The 18,489-nt window shown below is 42.4% G+C and overlaps 1 protein-coding gene across 2 annotated transcripts in view; it reads left to right on the top strand.

Moving 5' to 3' along the window:
• Positions 1-16,643, top strand: part of TNFSF8 (TNF superfamily member 8) — a 37,799-nt gene extending 21,156 nt beyond the window's left edge. The window contains exons 3-5 of one of the 2 annotated variants that reach the window (XM_057298655.1): positions 4,073-4,144; positions 5,647-5,745; positions 15,822-16,643. In XM_057298655.1, the coding sequence (XP_057154638.1) occupies positions 4,073-4,144; positions 5,647-5,745; positions 15,822-15,907 (257 nt within the window). In that variant the 3' untranslated portion in view covers positions 15,908-16,643. Of the gene's footprint in view, positions 1-4,072; positions 4,145-5,646; positions 8,206-15,821 lie in introns of those variants that run through there. The other variant, XM_003833081.5, reaches the window with a different exon arrangement.
• The last annotated feature ends 1,846 nt before the right edge of the window (positions 16,644-18,489 follow it).

Genomic DNA, 18,489 nt, shown 5'->3' on the forward strand with positions numbered 1-18,489 from the left:
GGACCAGCCTGCCATAGGGGCAACATTGAGGAGCACATGAGTTATGAGTTATGTATTCACCAAGCCTGAACCAGGCCATCTCAGGGAACTTTCATTTCTCCAAACTATGCAAATCCTTACAGAACCAGACTATTCATAACTTAGATTGTCCTCAGAGCTAAAATGTTCTGTTCTACTACTGCAGGTGTCTGAAAACCTGAATGTGTGAAGACACAGTCTCCTACCTTGGGTAATGCAACATGCCCATAAAGATAGACAGGTGCAGCTGGGACTGACTCCCCACCCCAAACCTTCCCACCCCCACCACCAGCAGGTCTGGTAGGGGATGGCTGAGTCTATACAGCCTGCTGAAATAAGCTAGGTAGGCCCTTTAAGACAGATCATCAAATCCACACTGCTCTTCATCTATTATGTTGGTGCAGAAGTAATTGCAGTTTTTGTTATTGCTTTTAATGCCAAAACCACAATTACTTTTGCACAAACCTAATAGGGACACTAGAGCCCAGAGAGGAGAAATCCCAGGATTCTAACTCCCAGGTCATCAACTCATCCATGACTTGCAGACAGTTCTCATTTCCCCCACTCTGATGCTCTGTTCTTCAAACTAAACCTCTCCAGGCATCACTTTTTGCTCCCTCTGCTCCCAGCCTTCAGAATTCCAGGGACATTGCAGAATTTCAGCTGCATGTAATGCCACTATTTATAAGTCACGTTTTTCTGTCTTCATAACCAAAAAAGAAAGTTATATCATAGACTCACAGGGTGATGAGAAGACTCAGGCCACACGGCTGATGACCCATGAAATGTTCATCTAGCTCTTGATAAGAGCCTCATGACCTCCAAAGCAGCCCACCTCTTTTTTGAGCAGCACTGACTGGTCAACTCTGTGAGCTGCCAGCACTGTGACTCACAGTGTGACATAGGTGTTTTTAGTGTACGTCTTCCCATTGCTGCATCTGAGAAATGGGGATTAGAGCAGTGTTAGCTCTTAGCTGAGGGCTTCATCTCCTTCCTCTTCCACTTGGAGGTTTAGTGCTTGGGCCCCACGGTGTGCCGACAGCCTCATCAAGCATTAAAGGACAGAGGCTGTGCCCTTCTCTGGGGTCTTCTCCAAGTTTAACAGCCCATTCCCTCAATAGCTCCTCTAGTGTCCTGCTTTTAGCCCCTTTCTGAACCAGCTCTGGCAACATCATTCCTAAAAGGGCTGCCTGTGTTTTTCCCGTTAGCTAGAAACCATCTGAATGATTTTTAAAGAAAAACTAAAATATACCATGCCATTTGACTTCAGGAAATGCAAATGTTTCAAAATAAGGTGTTTTTTTTTTCCATCCTCGGGTTTCTCAGAATTACAACTGAGGCCAACCCAAAGGGGAAAAAACAACAAAAGAACCAGAACGTGTGAGAGGCAAGCCTGGGCTTGCACTTCTCCAGCCACCTGTTTACAGAGGCTCACCTGCCATAAGGGGTAAGGAGAACAGTGTGAGGGGGCTTTCGGCCAATGAGCAGAGCCTGTTCTTGATGTTTTGTGCTGGCCTCAGCCTAAGGCATGAATCTTATCTTCCCATCTAATCTAGCCTGACCTGCAAAGCCAGTGGGAGAATGAGGCCCTGTGTTATTCTAGCCCTCAGGCAAAAGGCAAGCCAAGCGTCCTGATTCACCTCACTGTTGTCCTAAGTACTTACTCTGTATCCACAGAGGGAAACAAGAAAGATGAACTAGGTGATTCAATTCAACAAATATTTACAGAGCATCTGCTAGACTGGGCAGTGGGGGTTTATAAACAGGAGTCTCTGCCCTGAGGGTTCACTGTCTGATAGAATGGGCAAATAGGCAAAGGAAGTATCCTGGAGGAGCTGACTGCTAGGCTGTGTTTCAAACAAGGAAAAACTTGCCTGGTGAAGGAGGCAGTCCAGGTAGAGAGCCCAGCAAGTGCCAAGGTGTAATGATAAATCAACATTCCTAAATGGTATGTTTAGGGGGACTGCAAAGCCCCAAACTCCAGGACAGCAGTCAGGAATCCATTCGGGCAGCGGTCAGGCAGCCTGAGTTTAGATCTCTACTCCACCCCTGACTACCTGTGTGAATGTGAACAAGTCAGTTAACCTTTAAAAGGGTCCATTTCCTTATGTACAAGATAGACTTAATTATGGTACCTCTCTCATCGTGTTATTGTGAGAATTAAATGAAATAATGCATGTAGCATACTTAGCAGAGTACCTGGAAAATGGCTATCACTCAACATGTATTAGTTATGATCATTCATATTATTATCACTGTTCCTCCTCGTTATTATTACTATTGGAACATAAAGGGAAAGGGGAGGAGGGAAGGTGAGGGGTGAGACCAGAGAGTTCAGTAGGAGTCAGAACAATAGGGACCATGAAAGCCATGCTGAGGAGCTTGGGCCTGATCCTGCAGGCAAAAGGAGTCAGAAAGGGCTTCCATGCAAACAGACAGCCAGGTCTGTCTCCCTGGCTTGATGTTCTGCAGCTTAGAGTAGGAGGCTAGGCCAGGAGGACTCTCTAACCATAGTCACAGTCCATTAGGAGCATAAGCAGCCATTAGTGTTGGGGTTCTGACTACAAACCCCAAGAGTGTGGGCTGTGGGCTGCAACAGGCAGGACCAGAGCACTGATCAGAGGATGCATGAGGATGAAACCAAGGGAATGACAGCTGACCCACTGGCCCTCACCACCAAGAGAGCTTTGGACCAAGAAGCTCTATGTGGATGCAGCAGATAAGGAGGAAAACTGCCCCTGCTTCTGCCCGGAGTGCCTCTCGCAGTGAGCTTGTTCAGACAGCAGAGGGAACTCTTCATTTAACTTTCAACCACTCCAAAGCCCCCATGAAGCTATGAGGATGGCCAGGAGGGACTTTCTCAGGGCTGGGCAGAGATTGCAATAGGAAAGGTTGTGAGCCCAGCAGGTACTACTCGGCAATGCAGTGAGCAAACATCCCAGGGTGTGGCTGCTCCATTGAATGGGCCTTTGGCTGCCTACTGTCTGATGGATGGACTACATGGTCATCTCTGGTGACATCTTTGAGAAGATGTCCATGTCAGGTCAAAGATTGTCCAGTTTTACACATGGGGAAACCAAGGATCAAAGAAGAGATTAGCTCTGAATAAGTTGAATTCAAGTGTCATTGCAGGAAATGTATAACTTGAATCTTTGCATACAAAATATTAAGTAGTTACTGTAATAAAAAAACGCTAAGCCACCATCACTAGTGAATATATGAAAAATATTTTTATTTCTTAAATACCATAATAACATAATATTATGTTTGCCTCTGCCAAGGAAGCTCCAAATAGCAGGACTTCTGCTAAGATTTCTTTAACCCCGTGTCCTCTTAAAATTGAACACCAAGATGTTTTTATCTTCGTTGTCTAGCAAAATAGCCTAGAACAGGAAACCTGGCCTCTGGAATTAGCCATGGGCAATTCCAGCATTTACACAAACTTGTCTGAACTTAGGCGATGGTATTGACCACCTCTAGGCATCAAAGTTAACCCTGCAGGATTAGTCTGAGAACTAGATTAGCTGATATATTACCCAGCTGTAAAAGTACCCAGACTAGTTTCTGGTGTGTGGTAGATAAGTTGACAGTATTTACTATCAGTATTATCATTCTCACTACCACTGCCTGGCAAGGCACCACGAAACAATGTATTTCACCTGCGTGGCCCCCAGATTTTTTTCCCATCTGTAAAAGGGGCTTAATAATACTCCTCTCACAGAGTTGCTGCAAAGATTAAGGAGATGAAATACGTATAGTGCCAAAAAATGGCCCCTGACACATTACAGGAATGGATGTCATATTTGTTTCCTTCCCTGATTTCCACAGTCTTCCATAAAAGTCCAAGTGGAAGCAATCAATAAAAATAAATTTAAAAAATTAAAATCCTAAAATACCTGATGGCAAAATGAGAAATAAAGAGCTTTTCTCCTTATTCTGAAAATGGAAAACAGAATGGTAATTGTCTCCATCAAAGTGTTGTAGAAAAAGATCAGATATTTCCAGATCCCAAAACGGCAAAAGACATTTTAATGCATCGTCTCCTTATTTTTAGGAAATTGCTCAGAAGACCTTTTATGTATCCTGAAAAGGGCTCCATTCAAGAAGTCATGGGCCTACCTCCAAGGTCAGTAACCAAGCCCAGGAAACCTAAACATATGAAAACCGCTTCTGTGGCTTTTCAGCAACTTTTAAGCCAGAAGTCACAATTAGAGTCCCATGGCCAAATGTGACCTGCAGATGTGTACTGTTTAGTCTGCAGGATATTTTTTTGTAATTTGAATTTGAATGTCTTAGCGGGGAGAGCGTTATTCTCCAAAGCTACAAGGCTTCTCTTTCCTCAGCCCCATTCACTCCTTTATGTTGCCTACCTGGCCTCTGTGGGCATTCATGGTCCCCACCACCACTGCCACCACCAGCCCCACCCCTCACCCCTCACCCCTCCTTATTCAGCTACCTACCAGTTTCAGCAAAGTACACAGTCCTTTTCCTAATGCAAGGGAGGCAGGCACTTAATCTCTGCCTCTATGAAGTTATTCACAAGGGAACCATAAAATTGCCTTGTCCCCAGATTGACAGCTTAATGAACATGTCAGCACAGGGCCGATTTGCATATTGCAGTGTGCTTCAGGTAAGAGGCCCCTTACAAATGAAGCAATAAGAGGCACTTTAGACTGCAGAGTGAGAAAGAGATGGCCAAGATTCTCTGAATAGCCATCCTGCTCATTTTAAAAATTCAATTTTGCAGTTAGATTAGTTCTCACTCTTCAGTTGAATTGCAGCGAGGTTTAAAGGGAAAGCATGGAAGCAATTAAAACTAGCATGCCAGCTTCCTGGCCCTGAAAGTCACCCTTACCAGTCAGTGCTAATTTTCACGTGTTAGGACTTAGAGACTCACCTTCCAACACAAACTTGTCAGCTTAGAGGGTCTGCTAATTCTCTGCTTTTCAATAAATCCCAGATGGCAAGAGCCCCTTAATAAGCACATGGGGGACCTACACAATTATTTTTGGCTGCCCTTTGAAGGGAAAAAGGCATTCAAAAATTCAGACAATGAACCATTAGAGGATACATCTTAATGTGAAAATTAATGGCGATTCTCCTGGACATCTTCAAACCTAAATTGGATATTAACTGAATAATATTATTGAATGTCCTACCTTGTACTTTCTGCAATGCCTATCAAACTCAATATTATTGAATTTCCTATCTCTGATACCTTTTGCAATGACCATTCATGATAAATGAACATAATAGTTCCAATCTTGTGGAGAACAGAGTCCAGGAGCTTATAGTCTGAAAAGGGAAAGATCATCATATTCATCATAGAATAATATAATATGATAATGATTCAGTGGAAAACCATTCTATAGGAGGTAGAAGTAAAGTACCATGTGTGTTCTGAACCTCCAGCTTTGAGCATTGAAGAAAAGGAAGAGGGGTGGTTTTATACGTGTGCCTTGAGTAATAAGTAGACTCTAGAGGGAGTAACATGGAAGATATTCAGATGATTGGAACATTACAGAAAACATGGGTCTTGAATGGGAAACTTTGAATAAAGACTTAGAATTTTGCAATGCGTACCTACAATCTTCTCAATAATTCTGTTTTCTATACTTCTCTTTCTAGTGGCAAAGCATCTAAACAAAACCAAGTTGTCTTGGAACAAAGATGGCATTCTCCATGGAGTCAGATATCAGGATGGGAATCTGGTGATCCAATTCCCTGGTTTGTACTTCATCATTTGCCAACTGCAGTTTCTCGTACAATGCCCAAATAATTCTGTCGATCTGAAGTTGGAGCTTCTCATCAACAAGCATATCAAAAAACAGGCCCTGGTGACAGTGTGTGAGTCTGGAATGCAAACGAAACACGTATACCAGAATCTCTCTCAATTCTTGCTGGATTACCTGCAGGTCAACACCACCATATCAGTCAATGTGGATACATTCCAGTACATAGATACAAGCACCTTTCCTCTTGAGAATGTGTTGTCCATCTTCTTATACAGTAATTCAGACTGAACAGTTTCTCTTGGCCTTCAGGAAGAAAGCGCCTCTCTACCATACAGTATTTCATCCCTCCAAACACTTGGGCAAAAAGAAAACTTTAGACCAAGACAAACTACACAGGGTATTAAATAGTACACTTCTCCTTCTGTCTCTTGGAAAGATACAGCTCCAGGGTTAAAAAGAGAGTTTTTAGTGAAGTATCTTTCAGATAGCAGGCAGGGAAGCAATGTAGTGTGGTGGGCAGAGCCCCACCCAGAATCAGAAGGGATGAATGGATGTCCCAGCCCAACCACTAATTCACTGTATGGTCTTGATCTATTTCTTCTGTTTTGAGAGCCTCCAGTTAAAATGGGGCTCCAGTACCAGAGCAGCTAGCAACTCTGCCCTAATGGGAAATGAAGGGGAGCTGGGTGTGAGTGTTTACACTGTGCCCTTCACGGGATACTTCTTTTATCTGCAGATGGCCTAATGCTTAGTTGTCCAAGTCGCGATCAAGGACTCTCTCACACAGGAAACTTCCCTATACTGGCAGATACACTTGTGACTGAACCATGCCCAGTTTATGCCTGTCTGACTGTCACTCTGGCACTGGGAGGCTGATCTTGTGCTCCATATGACCCCACCCCTAGGAACCCCCAGGGAAAACCAGGCTGGGACAGCCCCCTGTTCCTGAGATGGAAAGCACAAATTTAATACACCACCACAATGGAAAACAAGTTCAAAGACTTTTACTTACAGATCCTGGACAGAAAGGGCATAATGAGTCTGAAGGGCAGTCCTCCTTCTCCAGGTTACATGAGGCAGGAATAAGAAGTCAGACAGAGACAGCAAGACAGTTAACAATGTAGGTAAAGAAAAAGGGTGTGGTCACTCTCAATTCACTGGCAAATGCCTGAATGGTCTGTCTGAAGGAAGCAACAGAGAAGTGGGGAATCCAGTCTGCTAGGCAGGAAAGATGCCTCTAAGTTCTTGTCTCTGGCCAGAGGTGTGGTATAGAACCGGAAACCCATATCAAGGGTGACTAAGCCCGGCTTCTGGTATGAGAAATTAAACTTGTATACAAAATGGTTGCCAAGGCAACATAAAATTATAAGAATTCACTATACCTTCCCCTCCCTGGAACTCAGGATCCAAGTCTAGAAAATGAAAGGACTGGGTTTGAATTGCTTCAAAACCTCTTCCATCTCAGAAGACCAGACCCTGGGAACTGAGATTCCAGACACAATTTTGGAAGCTCTCCAACCAAAATAAGGCCCTCCTACCCCAGTATACAATTGAAGACACTAGTAGCACCTGACTGCATCTCATCTCAGCAGAGCCAGAATATGGGGACAAGGTTCAGGGTGCCCTGCTGAATGGTGTGAACAGCAGGATCTCAAGGATGTAATGGAAAGAACTACCACACTGACCATCCAGAATCTAAGAGACCATCTGGGTGTTCGGGAAACCATCTGACAAGGCCTGACTCTATTCCAGTTAGATTGACAATAATTGAGCAGCAGGCATTTTTCATTTCTGGTCAGGAAAGCATTGTGCCTTTAGCAAACAATCAGTGTGCAACAGTGATGTGGTCATCTAGCCAGGGAATGGCTGCTCCATCCCCTGCATAATATATTCCTGCTTCAAACACCTCTCAGAAAACCAGTTCCGCGAGGGTTTTTATATCCCCACAAAGTTGTTGAGAGACAATGATGACCCTGGAAGTGGGGAGGGGGACTTCTGAGAAACAACAACCTCTCTCCTGATTGGGGTAGCCATGAGATTTCTCTAGCTATATCCAACTTGGCATCTGTACATCATCTTTGGAGGAACATCTTATTTGTGGAAGGACCTTGACAAGCCGTTTGAGATGGAATGTAGGCCCTGATATTATGCTTCAGTAAAAAAAGATGGAAGCTTCCCTGCTATACCAAAACATGGAGCAAAATTTGCATTTTTCTCAAGAAGGAGAGAAAAGGAGTAGGACTCCAGCAAAGTTTGTCAGAAGAAAAGCTAGAAAAGATTTAAAAGAAAAAAAGAAAGAACAAATCAGCAGTGGTGGTATGGATGAGAGGGACTTGAGAGAACAAAAATGGCTAAGGGAAAATTTTAAGTCATCTGCTGAGCAGTGTGCTGTGTCAACCTCCTCCTAGGTCTCCTCTATGAAATATTTAGTAAAGTCTACATTTCTCTTTAACTCTTTCTGTGAGTAGATTCTTTGGGAGAAGCAGGCATTGGAAGAGGTGTTGAATTCAGCAAGCCAAATGGTCTGTGGTAAAAAACAAAACAGACTTTGAGACTCAAGGCTAAAAAAACAGGGAAATGGCTGGCATTTGAGTCACACACTAATTGCATAGGACAAATGAATCTTGCTTAAACCAACTCATGCATTCTTGAAAAGGTATATGCAACCCAACTGTGTGTTAACTAAGCAATTTTTTTGCCATCTCACATTCTAACTCGAGAAAGATTCCATTTTCATTTTTCACCAACTGTTCTCTGAGCAGAGGTACCTGACTTTTGCACTGTGAGTGGTTTCTAATCTCAGTCTCTGTCAAGCAATGCTAAGAAAGCCAACACCTAAAGACACAAGGGGTACATCATTTAAATGAATAATGTAACCAAACAAACAAAAAAAGAGAATAATCATTAATAACTCAACTGATAGATATGTAGGGAGTAGGCAACCCAGGAAGTTTAAAACTAAATTCTGTTACTCTTGAGGGTTAACCAGCCCCTGGGAATGTTATGAGCAAATGATACTCCATGAGTAAAATGATATCTATGCAAGTAAAATAAATAATTTATCTAACTGGGAACTCAGGCTACCTAAAACATATGCCTCTTTGGTAAAAACTCAACTTGAGCTCCTTCCCTTCCTCCTACCCTCTGAACCCCACCTCCCCACCACACACACACACACACACACTCAGTGTACTTGCAGAACTTGTAGAGGAAGATGGTAAGTGAGCTGACAAAAACATAACAAGTCAATGTAGAGTCATCCAAACTGGAGTGGAGTGGTGCGATCTTGGCTCACTGCAGCCTCCCCTTCCTGGGTTCAAGTGATCCTCCTACCTCAGCCTCCTGAGTAGCTGGGACTATAGGCACGCACCACCACACCCAGCTGATTTTTGCGTTTTTAGTAGAGACGGGGTTTCACCATCTTGGCCAGGCTGATCTCGAACTCCTGACCTCAAGCAATCTGCCCACCATGGCCTCTCAAAGAGCTAGGATTACAGGCGTGAGCAACCACACCTGGCCTCTAACCCTTTTCTGAATCATATATTGACCATGTACTGAGTCTATAGAGGATAGAGACCACCTGTGTCTCACATTCAAATCACCATCCCAGAGTGAGCGGGGCGAGAGCAGGGAAGAGCAGAGGAAACCTCCAAATGTGGGGACTGTCCAAAGTAAGGTTGGAAAGACGTGACCTGAGGAATTGCAGAAAGGCTATAGGAGGCCCTATCAAGGCTGGTGGGAAATAATGGAGATTGGAATATGAGACTGGGCTCAAATGCCAGCTCTCTCACTAACCACACTAGAGGACTTCACAAGTGTCTGCTCCCTGCTGGGCTTCCAACCAATGGGACTTCCATCAAGCCTGGCAGATCTCTCAGGAGTGTTCTAGAGATGATACAGGCTGACTTCTCCATCCTCTTAATTTAAGGGTTTGTCCCTTCCATCCCAGAATAAGTGGTATTCCTGGAATTGTGGGAGGCTCCCTTGTCTAACAGATTCTGCCAGCTTCCCTCAGCACTTCCTCCTTTTAGTTCTTGTCCACATCAAAACCTCTTAGGGCACTAGGCTATTCTCTGAGCCATCCTTTATGTGACTGGAGATTCTGAGAAGGAATTAGATAGTAGAGTTATTGTAGAGTAACTACTATATATTTAATTGTTTGAATATACCATAGTTTGTCCATTCTTCTATGCAAGAACATTTAATTTGCTTTTAGGTTTTTGCTGTTACGCACAAAGCTACAATAAGCACATCTTCTTCTTGCACACCTCCTACCCCTAGTTGCCATTTTTCTATAGAGCAAAAATACTCTTGGAAAATTATAAATGGTGTCACAAAGACACTGAGTTAACCATGGCTAGCGAGGGTTTAGACACCTCTGTGATCAGAGCTCATGACCTGGAGCTTAGTCTCTGGAATCTGAATGGCTCCTTCCATACTTTCTAAGTACTTCTCTGCTCTGTACATTCATTCAACACACATATCCCAAGTGCCAGTGAGTGCCAGGTCAGTTTACAATCCAACATGGTGTGTGCTACAGCTCTGCCAAGCCACTGCGAAATCAGCCCTCATTAGCATAGGTTTGAAACATGCCTTTCAATGCACTCTGGGGCTTCCCTGGATCTAGCTCTCTTCCTGGAGAGTAAACAAACACCAGAAAGCGTGAAGGACAAGCACAGCTCCAGAAGATTTCTCCCCCAAGATCAAATGTCTGTATTCCTCATGGGCTCTTCTCACAGTTCTCTCCTGAAACTCTGCAATGGAAGATTGTCACTCAATGTATAGTATAATGACTTTCCAGGTTTTTTTTCTACCATGACCCAGAAGAAGAAATGTCATGTTGCCAACGAGGACTAAGAAAAAAAAAAAAAAAAAAAAAACTTACTGTGAAGACCTGAATTGATTTTATGATGCTCTCTTAAGTCACAACCCACATTTCCAAAATACTATTCTAGTGTGCCTTCTCCTGCTCCACATGTTGGAATGCTAAAAATATACTTTCCTTATTCTTTTGCAGCTCAGGCTCTAGTATTATTTAGTCTGAAATGGACAGAATTTTGGAATGTTTGTCCATCCAGCTAGCAAGGACAGCTGTGGAGGTGTTTGGTTTTTCTGCAGCTTCGTTTGCAGAGGTTTTCATGTTCAAATACGAGCTTAGTAGTTGGGGTGAGCCTAGGTGGTGGGGGAGAAGCATCCGTTCTGCTGATGTAGTCTGTTGCAGATGTGCACTGGTTCTGGAGCCCGGCAGCAGTAGCGGCTTCCTGATTGTAGTGGTTTCCTGTTCGCGGCAGCAGTTTTGTGGTTCTAGAGGGGCAGGCTTCCTGATTGCAAGATTATTGAAGAGACAGCAGCTACTATAGCAGCCCAGTTCCTAGGAGTCGCATTATAGGTTTCTCCTGAAAGCTCAATCTCGATTCTGTTTCCTCAGACCTCCTGACAATTCTACAAGCCATTTAACACCCTGTGATAAACCCCTTCCTGCCAAACAAGCTAACGTGAAGTCTGTTCTCTGCAACTGATTCCTCATGAATATAATAACAACATGTACAAACTGACCTCACCATTATGTACAAACCAACCCCACCATACTCATCCTGAACTTAACACTATTCCTACATTCCAAATCTCAAGGACTATCTCAGTCTCTGAATATCCTTCTTCTCACTTCCTACTCAATTAACACCCAACTAATTCCTCCAGTTTCCTAGTTCCAGCCACCACTCTCAATACCTCCTAACTCACAGCACTGCCTCCAGTCTTACTCCTTATAAATCCCATCTCCAGACAGCAATAGCATCTCCCGATTGTTCTTGGAATTGATAGTGATAATAACCATTTATCAAGCTCTTACATGTTATGACTTTTCCTGCACTCACTTATTTAATCTTCAAAGCAATCCAACGAAATAGGCATCATTGAGTCGGGCACAGTGGCTCATGCCTGTAATCCCAGCACTTTGGGAGGTCGAGGCGGGCGGATCATGAGGTCAGGAGTTCGAGACCAGTCTGGCCAACATAGTGAAACCTTGTCTCTACTAAAAATACAAAAAATTAGCTGGGCATGGTGGTGTGCGCCTGTAATCACAGCTACTTGGGAGGCTGAGGCAGGAGAATTGTGTGAACCCAGGAGGCAGAGGTTGCAGTGAGCTGAGATCATGTCACTGCACTCCAGCCTGGGCAACAGAACAAGACTCTTTCTCAAAAAAAAAAAAAAAGTAGGCATCATTATCCCCATTCTTTATATAAAGACATTGAGAGTCTGCGATGTTGAGGAGCATGGCCAATGTCACAGTCAATGGACGGTAGAGTTGGGATTTAAGACCAAGTTTGCCTAACTCCACATTCCATGCTCCAGTCACTATGAACATAGCCTTCCTAAACTCTAAGCTCTTTCCACCAGGTCTCTCCCTATCTATCTCCTGAATGTCTCTCTAGTTTTGTGCTCAGCCCCACCTCCTTGTGCTCTATGATCAAATCACATTGCACTCCTTCCAGTTCCTCCAATCTTCCATGCTCTGCCTAGCCACCAGAAGCTTGCAGATAATTTTCCTTCTGCCTAGGATACTCCTGTCACACTCTTTTGCCTGATTAACTCCTATCATTGTTCTGATTTCCATTTCAATGTCACCTCCTCAGAGAAGTCTTCCTGACTCTGCTGGCTTCACTTAATGCCTTGCTGTCACCTTCCATGCTTCCCCATCGTTAATTGCATGACACTTTACCCTTCACCCCTGGTTCTCTCTATCATTCCTCTCCAACATTCAAATTCCCAGAAGGCAGGAACCCTACCAGTCTTATTTAGCACTGGGTAGTCACAGCCCAGCCCAATTCCTAGGACATAGTAGATGGCCATTCAATACATATTTCTTAAATGAATAATCAAAGAAAACCACTTTAAACATAAGTCCATTTTAAGGAAAAGATATCAAATAAGCCATACCAAAACAAAAGAAAAAAAAAAACAGTTCTTTTCAAAATATGGAAATGTTCATTGAAAGCCTCTATTTTTCTTAGAAATAATTTTCAGACCGGGGACAGTGGCTTATGCCTGTAATGCCAGCACTTTGGGAGGGCAAGGTGGGTGGATCACTTGAGGTCAGGGGTTCGAGACCAGCCTGACCAACATGGAGAAACCCCGTCTCTACTAAAAATCAAAATTAGCCAGGCGTGGTGGCACATGCCTGTAATCCCAGCTACTCGGGAGGCTGAGGCAGGAGAATCGCTTGAACCCAGGAGGAGGAGGTTGCAGTGAGCTGAGATTGCACCACTGCAACTCCAGCCTGGGCAATTAGAGTGAAACTCAATCTCAAAAAAAAAGAAAGAAAAAAAGAATTTTCAGGGCTCAGGAGTTAAGAATGCCTATTAGAGAAAGGTGAAATTTTTAGAAAGCAGAATCTACCTGTGCCATCTGAGAACATGGAAGGAAAAAAATAAATCTTTGCTTACTTTATTGAACCCCTTTTCTGAGCAAGGTGTGGTATATTTGCTGTAGAATCCATCACCCTTCCTATCTCTGAGATATCTATATGCTATTCTAGTCATTTTGTGATTAGAAATAGTGAGATTAACCTTAGAAAGTTTTTTAAGTTTTATTTTATTTTTGATTGACACAAAAATAGTGTACATATTTAGGTAGCACAATGTGTTATTTCAATACATGTATACATTGTGCAATAGTGAACATATCCCTTACTTTAAACAGTTATTTCTTTGACGTGAGAACATTCAAAATCCTCTCTTCTAGATATTTTGAAATACACTAGAAAGTTTAAATCAAACCTTAGTATACCTTAGAATCCTGAAATCCCAGGCCACTTCCTAGAGCAATTAAATTAGAATCTCCGGATTTAGAACCCAGGCATCAGGATTATTTTAAGCTCCCAAATTTAAGCCAAATATTAAGAGTCAGTGGTTTAAATCTTTGCTCTCTAAGTTATGTCCTGGTGCCTGGTATCACCAGAGAGCTTGTTAAAAATGCAGGCATCTCATACATACCTAAAAACTGGAACAGAATCTGCATTTTAGTATGATCCAAGAGATTCAGGTGCACCTTACAATCTGAAGAACACTAGTTGGTTGACTTTTTCTGGTAAGTGGAGAAGATTGCTGGTAATCCGTTATGTTTCTCTGTTTCCCCCAAGTGGACTTTCATGAATTGGCTTGGTCTTCCTTGTCTGCTGCTTATGCAAATGTGAGGGTCTAAACACTACAAAACCATCAAGTCAACGTGATGGTATTCATTTGTAATGATCACCACTGAATTTTTAACAACTGCTTTTGATCCAACTGTCTCCCTTGGGAATATTGGGCAACACTAGGAATAATCTGGACAATATGTTGAAAGCTTTGGATGCAGTTTAGAAACTTCTATGGGGGCTGTACTTTCCCTATAGCCAAGGAAAGAGAAAAAAACAAGTCTGAGGGTGGCAGATGGGAAAGAATAGTGGCCTTGGCAACTGGAAGCCAGTTTGAATCTGAGCTGAAGCAATTACTAACTCTATGACCTTGGCAAGTCACACGGACTTTGTAAACTTAAATTTTCTCAGCTGTACAATGGGAAGCTGTTGGGAGAACAAACACATAGAATAAGCTTGGAAAGTGTACAACTCTTGGGGTATTTTATCATATTCAGTGTCTGTGAAGGAGTTAGACCTTGGGGAGAGGAGTAGGAAAAAATGAATCAATGCAAGTTTGAGAAAAGTGAAAGTTCCTCAAATCCACTGAAGCCTATTCCCATCTGCATTCAGAAAAGCCAGCCATTGGATCAACAAAGGTCTCTGTCAGGCCAACTCTCAAAGGATGGTTTCATCCTGCAGGGAAAACTGGACTAGATAACCAACTGACTGTTTGCGAGATGCAGTATCAAGGTCCTCTCCCTGTGCCTCTCTAGAAGCAGCACTGATTGCACTGGAAATGAACACTTTTCTCACTTAGAAATGAGCACTTAGAAGACAAGAAGAATCCATCTCCAAATCCCAGCACCCAAATCAGTGTCCTACACAAAGTCAGCACTCAGGAAATGTTTAGATTTCACTTGCAACAGGAAGAGGGAATTACCAGGCAGGGATATCAGCTAAACTAGTCAGGAACAAGCTGATTTGAAGGCTGATCCTCCTTCACAACCAGGAGGCTCCAAACAAAAACCAGCTGAAGTATTTCATCATTTCCTTTCCATTGCTAGGGACGCAGATGACCTAACCTCCTTGACATTCTGACTATGCCTTCCGTTCTCACAATGAGTCTCATTTTACCAGCTGGCCTGATGCAGTCAGCACATGGCACAGTACTCAAGGGAAGAAAGGTCACAATCCATCACAGGATCAATACAATGGGATGAGTAAACAGCAAGAAAACACTGAAGGAGGCTTCATTTCTACCACCAACATTACATTCATACACTCACACAGTCCTCAATTGCATCTGGTCTTTTCATCCTCCTCATTCATTACTTTGATGTGTTTACTTAAACCGCTTTATGTTACGTAAATAGATATAATTACTAACACTTACTGAACGCTTGCTTGCCAGGTTTCAGGCACCACATGGAAGCCTTCAAATACTGTAGTCTACTGCATCTCACCCTTATGAGATAGAGATGACCATTCCCATGTTGCAGATGAGGAAACAGAGGCTCGAAGAAATGCTTAAGTATGTCTAAGTTTCATCAGCTCATGAGCTGAAGAGCTAAGATGTAACCACTGCAGTTTGGCTCCAGAGCTATTTTTCTAACCACACTACACTGCACTACTCTGAGGCTACTTGACCCGGTGCCTGCTGATTCCTTTGTCCACAAGGTCCTTGCCCTTCATTCACATCTTGTTAATTTGACCTCATTCATCAAATTTCAACTCAGACATTATTGCTCAAGAACCATTCCCAGGCTAAATTAGACATCCAACCTGGACCTTGATATTCTCACTTCTGTCTAAAAATTTACTACACTCACTATGACAGCATGATTGTACATATGCCTCCCTGCTAAACTGTGGGCTTCTGAGTAACAACAACGTCAAAATGTATCACATCTCTCCTGCCGATATCTACAAAGTAAAGTTATTCTTTCTTCCAGATTACTGTGGCATGATCCTCCACCATTCACACTCTACCCTGGACTCTGGGAAGGGACACTGCTGCCTTGAAACTCTACAACCCTGAACCTTGATGCTGGTTGCTGCAGACAAGAACTGCTTCTACCCTGGGTCACTGTCACTGCTAAGTGGAAAGTCATGAACTTGATAGTACCAGTCACTCTGGGCCTAAACCGACATAGCCAGGAAACGGTTCACCCCCCACAAACAGAATCATCTAGACCTGTCCATGATTTGGAATTGTGGCCCAACACTTCCTGGCCCCAGAGAGAGAAAAAAGTCTGACCACCCCCTACTCAAAGTGCCAACTCATTTCCTTCCCAGAATTAATCACTTCCCAAAATGTATGACTGTGTGAACATCAATTCCCTTCAGGGGAAAACCCCACTCCCACCTCTCAGGCTGTCATCTTACCCTATGACCCCAACCTGACAATCATGCAACAGCCCATTATTGGTACCTTTTCCAATGTTTAGGTGACTCATTCTTATCTACAGTCACTTTGTTGTTCTAGGAAAGTTTTTGACACAGCAGGCATTTGAGATATATTTCTTGATTAAATGAAAGATTAAATGAATACCATCTTAGATGTCTGCATAGTGCTTTAAAGTTTACACCACTATTCTTTCAAATAGTACAAGAGAGAACTAAGCTGTGTACTCAACTGGGAAGAAGCAGAACTGAGAGTGGGAGCACCTGGTATTCTGATTTCTTGTCTAGAACTATACTATATTCTGAGATCACTAAACTACAACCTCAGGCGACTCTGCCTACTTTTGTAAATAAAGTTTTATTGGAACACAGCCACATTCATTCATTTATGTACAGTCTATGGCTGGTTTTATGCTGTGATGGCAGAGTTGAGTAGCTGCCCCAGAGTCCAGGAGCTGTTTACAGAAAATGTCTGATGGACCTGCTATATATTGCTGGTGACTCCAGGTATGTTTAGATATACACACTTACAACACACACACACACATACATCATAAATTTTCCCACAAAGAGAACCATATGATCACTGTCTATCTGACCTTTTCAATATTGTCAGCTGTGAGAGGGGAGTACCAACTTTGTTGGAATCATGTATAGAACATGCCTCTGAGTGCTAAGGGATTCCATGGGCTAATGCATGATTTTTGACCATGGACTTGATAATATCTATCCAACAATATGAAGAAGTAGTAAACTTAAAAAAGAAAAGGCCTCAGAGGCAAACCCACCAAAAGCAGTGAGAAAGGAATAGCTTCCAAAAAGATCATGTTTTAAAATAAGGAGGTTAGAGATGTGAGGATTTTTTTCTTTACAACCAGTAAACCAGAGACATGTGAGGATTTGAATGTCTTCATAATAATGAAAATAATTTTAATCAAAATGTCTCTAAAATATAGATTTAGAATGTACTGTTCCAAGAAAATTATTTGTTCTTAGATGTTTTTCTTCAATCAACCACTCAAGGGAGTTTAGAAGAGACCAGATGGTGCCTTAAAAGGATATGAGGCCGGGCACGGTGGCTCACATCTGTAATCCCAGCACTTTAGGAGGCCGAGGCAGGTGGATCACTTGAGGTCAGGAGTTTGAGACTAGCCTGACCAACATGGTGAAACCTCATCTCTACTAAAAAAAAAAAAAATACAAAATTAGCAAAGCATGGTGGCGCACGCCTGTAATCCCAGCTACTTGGGAGGCTGAGGCAGGAGAATCACTTGAACCCAGGAGGCAGAGGTTGCAGTGAAGTGAGGCGAGATTGCGCCATTGCACTCCAGCCCAGACAACAAGAGCGAAACTCCATCTAAAATAAAAAATAAAAATAAAAAAAGAAGGATATGAAAAAAGGGAACTTAAGTGGATTCTAATAAATCACAAAACCTCATATATAGCTATTCTCTGGACTGAATTACCCAGACTTCTGAAAATATACTATCAGACATAATTTTAATATTCACAGGTATCCTATGAGTTTGCTCTCTGCTCAAACACAGGGCCAAACCACAACACTGTGAGTGGATAAGTATGGGATATGCCTGATAAAGGCAAGGTATCATTATTATTCATCTAACATGGTAGATACTTATGAAATATTTACTTTTTAACAGTAGATTTCATTTATATATTTATTTTCTCTTTTTAAAATTTTTAGTTGTTGTGGGTACATAGTAGGTGTATGTATTTATGAAGTACATGAGAAGTTTTGATACAGGCATGCAATGTGAAATAAGCTTATCATAGGAAATGGGGTATCCATCCCCTCAAGCATATATCCTTTGAGTTACAAACAATTCAATTATACTGTTTATTTTTAAATGTACAGGTAAGTTATTACTGACTAAAGTCACCTTGTTGTACTATCAAATAGTAGTTCTTATTCATTCTTTCTATTTTTTCTTTTTTTTACTCATTAACTATTCCCCACCTACCTTTCAGCCCCTCACTACCCTTCCCAGCAGCTGGTAACCATCCTTCTACTCTCTATGTCTGTGAATTCAATTGTCTTGACTTTTAGACCCCACAAATAAGTGATAACATGTGATGTGTGTCTTTCTGTGCCTGTCTTATTTCATTTAACATAATGATCTTCAGTTCCATCCATGTTGTTACAAATGACAGAATCTCGTTCTTTTTTATTGCTGAATAGTACTCCATTGTGTATAT

Source organism: Pan paniscus, chromosome 11, assembly GCF_029289425.2.
Source record: "Pan paniscus chromosome 11, NHGRI_mPanPan1-v2.0_pri, whole genome shotgun sequence".
NCBI classification, from domain to species: Eukaryota; Metazoa; Chordata; class Mammalia; order Primates; family Hominidae; genus Pan; species Pan paniscus.